General features: G+C 35.6%; 1 protein-coding gene across 1 annotated transcript; it reads left to right on the top strand.

The window, feature by feature from the left end:
• The first annotated feature begins 269 nt into the window (after positions 1 to 269).
• On the top strand, positions 270 to 5,235 carry LOC126850399 (UDP-glucosyltransferase 2-like). Its single transcript, XM_050593355.1, has 6 exons — positions 270 to 489; positions 818 to 1,302; positions 1,417 to 1,787; positions 1,913 to 2,132; positions 2,215 to 2,434; positions 2,568 to 5,235. Exons 2-6 carry the CDS (start codon positions 819 to 821, stop codon positions 2,905 to 2,907), a joined length of 1,635 nt encoding a protein of 544 aa, XP_050449312.1. The 5' UTR covers positions 270 to 489; position 818; the 3' UTR covers positions 2,908 to 5,235.
• The last annotated feature ends 5,234 nt before the right edge of the window (positions 5,236 to 10,469 follow it).

Genomic DNA, 10,469 nt, shown 5'->3' with positions numbered 1-10,469 from the left:
ATACTAATCGACAAAAAGAATAAATTTTCCTCTCTTATAATTTGCTATAATTTGCTTGCATTTATTTCTTTTAATAAACAGTATAGTTGTTCTTGTAGCATTTTCCTATTGCAAGTCTCCTATTTTCTGATTAAATCATAATTTGATTTTTTCCTTCTGTCAGATTTAATATATACCTAAATATATATATCCTGATCACGTTCATTGTCAATGCCTGTGAAGATTATAAGTTAACGTAATGCCGAAGAAATCTACATAACACGTTTGCTTCATTTCGGGAGATTCAGTCTGTGCGCGTCTCTTCAACAGAAACCATGCTATAAACTTTTATTGTTTAATGACATGCTTATTGACATTTGTGTTATGAGATAAAAACAATACAAAAGTTTTCTGAAATTACCTTATATTCTTTCTTAATTTTTTTCAAACTAATTAAAATATTATTGCGGAAAATAAATATAATATTATAAATATCTTCAATATCAATACGTAAGTAATACAAAATTTAATTAAATGTCAAATTTTATAGGATGTAGACAATAAAATTTATATTATTTTATACAAAGTTAAATAATTTTGTGCGCAAATAAAAAAAAAATTATTATAATATTGTTTATATGTATAATTTTGTATTATTTTAGAAGACTATATAAAAAATATAGATATATATGATTAAATTATGTTTAATATATTTATCTTGCTATTTTCCGATTGCAAGATAAATTTTTATCACGTTGTATTTACATAAATCGCACATGGCCGCCAAGAATTAGATATATGTGTATAATTACATCATTCTTTTTCTTATTATTTATAGAATGAAATTGATTATTGGTATCTCGCCGATTATGGCGATTCTATGGATTCTTGCTACGAGCAACTTAGCATGTAGTAAGAGATTATTGATCGTTACCCCAGCCCCATCTTACAGTCATCAGATAGTATTTCGGGCACTGTGTCTTGCTTTGAATAAACGGGGTCACGAGATAGTAACATTGAATCCAAACATTCTAAACGATTCTAGCCTAGTCAACTATACAGAAATAGATTTTGGTTTTGTATATGAAAAGATCGATGATACTGATTTGAGTCAGACTCGTTGGAATCTCACGCAACTAGGAGGATTAAAGACGAGATTGTTGAGACTAGGTCACGATATTGCGGAGGATGTCCTCAGTCATCCTGATTTATTGAAATATTATGCGAATGGAACGAATGTGCAGTTTGACGCGGTGATAACTGAGATGATTATGACTCCTGCAATTTACATGCTGGCTCACAAATTTAATGCTCCTTTAATCGGTAAAATAAAATTGTTGAATAAAATTAATTATTACATTAGTATCTTGGATTATATACGCGAATGTATATAATACATGCAGATAATGAATCGCTTAACAAATTTTATATCCGCAGGTATTATGTCTATGGATTTGCAAAACTGTCACCGTTTCAATTTCGGCAGCCCTGTGCTATCATCGCATCCTTCCAATTGGGAGCTCGAAGATTACACAGGGCTGAATCTTTCATTCTGGAAACGATTGATAAATTTTGGGAAAACTTGGAGCAACATATACTCTTGGTTTAATACTTTCGCGGTCAAACAGCAAGAAATTGCCGAAAAGTACTTTGGCAAGGATATACCACATATCGTCGACGTTGCAAAGAACATGAGTCTAATTTTGATTAATCAAGAACCATTGCTAGCATATGCGAGACCCGAGATACCTAATATCATTCATTTTAGCGGATTACACATTAAAAAGACACCGCCGTTGTTATCGAAAGTACATACATTTTACAACAATTATCACCTAATATCGAAGTTTCATTTCTTATTGTCGATCATTTTCGCACATTTGATCGAGAAAATATGATGAAAATATTCCTTTATAAAATTTCCCTTCTGTAGAATTTAAAGGACTTCTTGGATAATGCAACAAATGGCTTCATTTATATGAGTCTGGGAACAAACGTGAAAAGTAAATTATTGCCGAAGGGAATACTGGAGGTGTTTACCAATGCCTTCGCCGACTTACCGTACAAAGTATTGTGGAAATTCGAGGGCGATGGCTTTCATGTTCCTCCTAATGTTTTCATCTCAAAATGGATCCCGCAGCAAGGTGTACTCGGTAAATGAAAACGGACAAGCCAACGTTATACAATAATTAATATTGAGATTATTAATCCATTTTTCCCTTCTTACCTTCATAGTTCATCCAAACATCAAGCTCTTCATTTATCAAGGCGGATTACAAAGTACCGAAGAAGCAGTTCATTACGCCGTTCCTCTCATAGGAATACCATTTGTCTTCGATCAGGTGTATCAAGTTATGAAAATGGTTTCTCTGGGAGTAGCAAAATACCTGAATATAGTCGAGCTTACTACGCCGGAACTGCACGATACTATACTGGAAATCGCCGGCGATAAGCGGTAATTACGATGTCAATTATGTGTATGCGTGTATGCGTGTGTGTACAATAATAGTCATCCCCTTACGAATAGAAAATAATAATTGCGATGTTTATATATACTTAATAACGTGCATCTAATGCTTTATTTGCAGATATAAAGATAGAATGTTGAAATTACGTGCTCTCACAAAAGACAAGCCTTACGATAGTTTAGAGAATGCTATATGGTGGATTGAATTCGTAATGCGTCACAATGGTGCACCTCATTTACATTTCAATGGAGTCGATACCGCATGGTATCAGCAATTCGATTTAGATATCATTGTATTCCTGACGATAACATCATTCTTAGTTTTATGTGCTCTTTTGGCTATTGTAGGATGGGGATTGAAGCTTTTGTATAATAATATGATAAGCAATCAAATACATGATCAATTCAAGCCAAACAGAGTGTTTGAAATGTTTATGACAAAAAAAATAAAATCTGCATGATCAAGTTTTATATATTAAAGGAACATTCAAATTGTAATTGAAACTTAAAGGTTTCTTTCTATATAAGCTATGACAAGTGATTTAAAAAAAAGAATTAAATTATATTTTTACAAAATAAATATGCAAAATAATCGCGAAATAGACTTCTTTTATCTCTCGAGCACTTGTGCACGTGGATTTTACAGTACTCATTTATACGAAAAATAGGGAAAAGAGGAAGCCGAAGAAAGTGAGAGAGGGCAAATTTTTGGCATGGGGGCGAATACTGTCAGTATAAAACTGGTAGTTGAGCGAAATGGGTTTTGTGAACGTACAAAATTGCATCCCGAGATCCATTATGTTCATTTGTGCGTATTCATGGAATTATGAGACAGAAAGCAAAAAAGAGGAGACTGACAAAAAGAAAGAGAAAGAAAAGAAATGAGAAAATGAGAATATTACGAGATTATATATATATATATTATGTGAATAATCTTACTTTCAAATTTGTGCTAGATAATAAGACTACATAAAAAAATCTCAAATATATAACCATGTTAATTGAACAACAGATAGAGATATAAAATTATAAATTTTATAAATAGCTATAATCGAGAAATATTGTTAGTTAATAGAAACGCAGATAATTATATTCTCTAGTATTGTATGAATATATCAATAGTACACGATAGTCATCGTACGTTTAACATATTTTCCATATACGCATTCATGATTTCGTAGAAATTCGAAACTCAATTAGTTTCGGAAATGACGCTGAGTGCCACGTGTTATTGTTAACATGACCGATGTGTTTCGAATATCAGGTTAATGAGGCTCCCTTTGCCGCCGGTTCGCGCGTCCATTTGGCAGATGGACCTAATTCAGAGTGCAAGGATCCATTAACACGTATATTCGACCCAAGGAATGTATAGCGCGATAATGTATACGATGCTAACATCGCGCACGTACACAAGGCCAAATGCCGCCGACCGAGCACACGTATTCTATGAACATTGCAGCAACAATTAGGAGACCCCTTTGCCATCGGGCGGAATACATATCTACGGCCATTTCAAGTGCCTGTGTGAAACCTATGCGAATCGCGAACACGTATACTGGTACACACACACTACTGATAACTATATTGTTAAGGAGCATTCATCGCCCCGTTGTAACATAGTCGCGCGTACGCTATACTATCTTTGCCTCAGAAGCGAAACATTGACTGATCAGGCTACTGATTAGAAGTTTGATATTGCAGGAAATATTTCCGATTCACTCATTTAATTGCAGTATTTTTGAACAATTAATTAACAATGATTTCTGATATTTTTTTTTTTTGTTTACGATTTGTTAAGTTCTTTTGTGAAGATAAGGATGTCAGCGTTTAATATTAGGTCAACGCTTTTAATATTAAATTTCCGTTAATTAAGAGAAGCAATAAATTTAGGATTAAAGATAAATTAGTAATAAATTATGCACTTTATTATGCCATAGAGTTTTATTTCTAGTTATGCGAGTGTCAGTATAATAGAAGTGCGATACACTTTGGCGTGTATGCTAGCGTTTCTAAACTCTTACTACTTTCGGCATTGCAGTGCTGATCGATGCGCATTCTTTCTTTGGCAATGAATCGAATCGCATTATTCAGGCGCGCTGACTTTTATTTAAAACACAACAAATTCGGACGCCCGAGCGAAGCGATAAAGGACGTGGCGCATCACGGAACGCGACTAAAAAATACAAATAGGTATGGGGGTGATGGGGTCTCGCGCGCAATTGCGTCGTTGCGCCGTTACTTTAGCAGCCCGTCGCTACCGAAAGCGGATCACTCTCGCATTCACGAGACACGTTATCACGTTTCGCTGCATCAACGGAATTTGGAGTATTTTCAATTTCCTATGGCAAACACGTACACACACAAAATGAGAGAACATCGATACGAGTGCATGCGATATTCTCGTAGACGCAACCGCGGTTCACAGCCGCCAATAAAAGACAATCATGCGAAATGTTGCACGCTATTTCCAACGAAATCGGGTGTCGCGTGCACACGACACAAACGAGAAAACACACATCGACGATATTTTCTCATTAGATTGAAGCGCTTGTTCAATTACGAATGGAAAGTTTCCAAAATTGAATAACATACTCTTACTATCATTATCAATTTTTGGTTTAGGCCCACGAGGTCCTTGCCACAATCGCAATTTTTATTATATGTAAATACAGTCTACGCTATATATTATATAAATGTCTAAGAATAAATAACGACACACACTGCGATAGTAAATTTACGGCATTTTATTAAAACGCTAAATTTAATAAAATTGTAATTTTAGTCAACAATTTTTTGACAAGTTTACGACCAGTGAAATTGTATCGCGTGAAAAGCGAAAAATGTTATCTTAACATGTGATGAATATTATCTTGAGATATAATTATAAAGGCATAAGTTGAATGCCTATTTATGTATAATGCGCGCAAAAGTTCTCTGATAGCAATTCTTCAGTTATAGTATAATCGAAAAATTTAAATCTTACTGGTCGTACAATTGCTTTGCAAACTTTTATTAATAATAAAGCAGAGCGCTTCAACACTCATGGTAATATTCCTCCTTTTCCGTTCCCTCGTTAGATCGACTCGATCAGGCGACGAGTCCATCGACGATGAATCGAAATAATCAAGTATAGATGGATTTGCATACAACGCGAGAGAATCGGCTACATCTCTGTAAGTTCTAGTGAAAGGATTCCTGATTGCGCACCCCATCCTCCCACTCGATGAAGGGACGCCATCCCTCTTTGATCAAATGCTGCCTCTGTTCTCTTTATCGAGATCGCATTAGCCGAACGAGGAAGAAGGAAAAAAGAATTCCAATATTGCGCAAAAATTTGTTTCTGGGCAACCAATAGTCCGTTCGAAACATTAAGCCGGATTTTTATTTCTCGTTTTCGTGTTACAAACACGGCGGGCGCGAAACAGTAATAAGTCAAAAACTATAACGAGGTATATCCGCTCTTCATTCTAAAAGTCGGATTAGACTTTGAAGTTTAAATTAGCGAATAAGTTGAGTTTTTTTTCAATATTAGATTGTTAATTGTTTAAAAGTCTTAATCGTTGTAATATTGAAAAAAATATAATTAGTAGCATTTTATGTACATACGTGTGTGCATAAATTATAAACAAATATTTGGATTATGTATATTTTTTAGATGTGAGACAGAAAACTTTTAGATATGAAAAATAAAAGATTAAATAAATTAAGAAAAGATTAAATATTACAAAATACACAGCATCTCTGATTAGTAGTATCTTAAAGTTTACAATTTATGTATGAATGTTTTTCCTGCATTTACTCTTTACACAAAATATTTGCAAAATATTTTTAAAAAGTTCTCTTTATACCGGCTAACAAGATTTTTCTCGCCCACCAGACCAGTTGTTATCTTCGAGATTTATTTTAATTTGTTCTCGTGGAATAGGAGATTTCTGTAGTCGTGGCACGAAGTTCGGTATAATTACAGATAGTAGACAAGGCACTCTGTCACAAGCCGTGTGCGTACACAAAGTATTACGCGTCTTCAATCTGTAAGTAACGAAAAAAGATAGAAGAGAGAAAGAGTGAAAAAGTGGAGAGAGTGGAAGAGATCGCATTTAGGGTCACTTCATTTCTACAATTTTCTTATAAAAGAAATAATATGACACAAAGAAGATTGACGGAAAAAATGAATGGCGATGTTAAACGAACAAAGAATGTCTATAAAATGTTCAATAATAAAATAATTGGGAGAATGTAAAAGAGTATTTTTTATTAATGTACTCAGATAATAAAGTAGGCGTATAAATAACTTTTGACAAATATGCGTTGATTATGATAGAAAAAAAAGAAAATTTTCTGTGGTTAAGGATTTTTCCGGACGCAACCTATTCGTAAATATTTGCCTTTGCATTAGCGGCTACGGTAAATTCTCGTCGTAATTACATTTGCATGATAAAGACTTGTGTTCGTCTGATGTGTAGATTTAAAAAGTCAAGAAAGACTCTTTAGCTTTAAAGCGGTTTACAAAGTTGTTGGCTAAAGATTATATCATTTAAATGAACATAGAAATATGCACACATATATATATATATATATCCAACGATCCAAATTAATAAAACTGAGTATCTTAGATTATTAATTTATACGATAAAGTTTTTATGTTTTAATCGTTTTATTTATATATCGCAATTTTATTTATATATAATGGAAATATTTATATATGTGTTATTGTTCTCTTAACTGTCATTCTTTGACATTTTCTATTGCGATACAGAATTTATAAAATTAAGCTTTTTATCTCTCGATTGTGTTTGTCTCTTTTTCTTAGATCATTCGCTAGATACGTTTTTTAATTAAACGCGTCAAATATTTAATCAGATGTGAATGCCTGAATGTAAATAAAAGCGAGAGAGACAGCTGGATTAAAGTTGAACGAAACATCAAGATTTTTATTTAGAGTGGCTTACAAAATTAAATGCTCGTGCTTTTTATTTGAGATATCTCCCATTTTTCCTTTTATGCTCAGTGATTTCGTAAATGAATTTTTGCGTCAAGAATACCAATTACGTACCGGGCTAACTACATTTCCCGAACGCTCTGGTTGGAAACAGTCCAATGCTGCTTGGCGAGGTCTGCCAAGTGCGTTAAAATCTATCGATCCACAAATTGCCGCGCGAATCCATTTAATCTTCGCCGTTGTAGATGGAATGAAATAAAATAGACTAATAAGAAAGCGCTTTGCGGAGACCATATTAGTACCGAAACTCGGAGATAATGTAACTGCAGCAGATAAATCGCGAATCTCTCTTCTCCGTGATAAAGAGCTGTGTCACGTAGTACGCTTCTTCGGAATGTTCTGCAATTAATTGTGGAAAAAATGTATCCATTTAGTTTCAAGCAGAGCACATGTCTCTTACAATTAGTTTGCTTTTGTGACATTTGTGTTATTTGTATTATTTTTTTTTATTAAACTAATGTATTTTAAAACGAGTAAAGCCTACGTAAAATGCAGCTAAATTTTTCTTGATTCTGTTGGCATAAATTTGAAACGCATCGGGCAATGTATTGAGCAAACATTTGATTTTCATTAACAATCGATAGGTATAACGCAAACAAGGCGCAGATCACGTAGTGAGATGTTGCTTTGGCATCGCGAATTGCATTATCGTCGCGGTGCACGATGCAGCATCGACGCCAAATACAATAAATGCCGAGCCGTGTTGATAATAATGGCTATATTACTACGGCGAATCAAAGCGAACGAGCATTATTCGCGAATGCATCAGAAATTACGTCGCACCTCGCGCATGAACATGCCGTTTTGTCGTCGTACGATACGTCGTGGTTGAAAAAGCCAATCGACTACTAGCGGTGGCACGGCGACGCGGTCGCCGCATCGGACAAAATTGCATATGGGAACGGGTACGGGTAATAAATGAGATTTCAGCCGGTTGAATGCGAATAAATGAAGCGCGTCACGACGACGCTGATGGACCGACACGAGGAGGAGAAAAAATCGTCCAGAAAATTGACGGCGTTGCCGACGGTCGAGTACGTCGTCGATTCACGCGCCGCGGTGTCGTTTTCAGCTTTCCCACGGTATGGGCGAGGCGAACTTTTCAATTCAATTTCCAGATGGATCGCACAAAGACTTATTTATGAAACGTTCGTCAAAAGTGAAAGCGAGCGCGATCGCGTCGACGGAACACGAGAAAGATGAACGAAGAAAATGAGAACTCTCCCTCCGATTCTCATAACAGCCTCTATGCCGGTCTCAGGACCGCTGCCGGTAAAAGATATCAAAATAATTGAAAAAGTTTAAGTAGACTGCAATGTTATTTACGGTAAGCTCTATGTAACCATACCATTTTTGATCTTCGAGTCAAATCGCGTGACATCGCCAATATTGTCACGATGTTATTTTCAAATTTCTGTCGTTAACAAAACTATATTTGGACAAAACTAATTATTCGAGTATTAGTGCAACGTATTTTATTAATACAATCGTTATTGATTAAATATGTAACATAAATTTGGCACTTATATATTGATAATTTATTACAAAGTATATTTTATAATATATTCTTGCAATTAATAATAAATTGACAATAAATTGGCACTTAATTATACATCAGAATGTGATTTTTGCCAAGTTAAAGGAGGTGTATATATCGCATATAGGGCATACGTTTCTCGATTAGACGTTTAGACACGTTGAGTGGCAGGAACCCAAGCGAAGAATCGGGAGGGAAGGGAATCGACGAGAGGGAAAGATAGGGTGAGAAATAGGCAAGAAGTAATTCGGAGACGGGGGTAACCCGGAGCCACTGAACTTTCTCGATTAAAAGTTAATTACCTTTCGGCTAAGACCGCAGAATTTCAATCGACGGACGAATAATTGTTCTACTGTGGATGGGAACTCCACCAGCGGGGCAATTAACAGAATAAACATTTAATCTCGTCTCGCTGTGAATTTCTTGATGACGTTAATGTCAACGATAAATCATAAAGAGCACTGTCGATAAGTGCATTCTTTTGTATGCAGAATTTTAGATGTATTTCAATTTTTATCTTAGATGTATTATTTTACAAATCTGAAATTTATTCACGAAAGCGTAAATTTTTTCAATTTTATAGAGAAGATACAACAATATTTGTTTTTACGCTGAAACAAAGAGAGAGAAGCAATGTGTTAGACTGAATTTCTTGTGAAGCACATTGTTAATTATAACATAATACAATATACTTGTTTCTTATATTATGTTTGGCGAAATAAGTCTCACATTACACAGAGGAGCCTTTATATTATCACAGTAAATATACTAGAGTTAGCGTATTGTTTCCCTAACGTAAGACCTGCTAAAACGCACTTCTTCTGTGAATTGCTCTCTGCTTCGAGAAACAGCCAGGATAAAGAGCCAGCCAAAGAGTTTTGCGGGAGAAGCACCTCCTATTCGCGCAAACACGCTTTTTATCCTTCGCTCGTACGAAAAAGCGACCGAAAACGGCATAAAAGAAGCGGTTCTGAAAGGACCTTTCAGGAAAAGCTCGTCGACGGGCAAAAAGTACGATAGACGCCGGGCAGAAAAGCGCGAATGGGCAAACAAAATTCGTAAGATATAAGGAGAAATTAGCAGATACTCTGTTGGGATACGTTAAATTGAATAGGAATTTCTCTTGAACGGGAGCGTTGAACGCTCACGGAGAAGACATAACTCATTCGCAACTCTGGCTGCAACTCATAGCCCGTACTATTCCCATCGAGGTTGCTACCGTTTGCCTCCCTTTCGTTGCCACCCGCGATAACCTTTCACGAACGAGGAAGAGAGGCAGGAAAGGGATGGAGGGCTGAGGGGATGGGGAGGGGGGTGGCGGGCGGGAGGAAGAGAGGAGAGTAGCAAGACGTTGAAATCCGTACTAAATTCAAATCGGAAATTTGGTACGTGCACGCAAACCATGATGTTAACGGCATCATTTAATTAACAGCTGCGACGAGGTCCGCATACCTTAATTACGACGCAGTCAATTATAGTAGTCATCA

Source organism: Cataglyphis hispanica, chromosome 1 (genome assembly GCF_021464435.1).
Source record: "Cataglyphis hispanica isolate Lineage 1 chromosome 1, ULB_Chis1_1.0, whole genome shotgun sequence".
Lineage (NCBI taxonomy): Eukaryota > Metazoa > Arthropoda > Insecta > Hymenoptera > Formicidae > Cataglyphis > Cataglyphis hispanica.
This window is presented reverse-complemented; position numbering and strand designations above follow the sequence as displayed.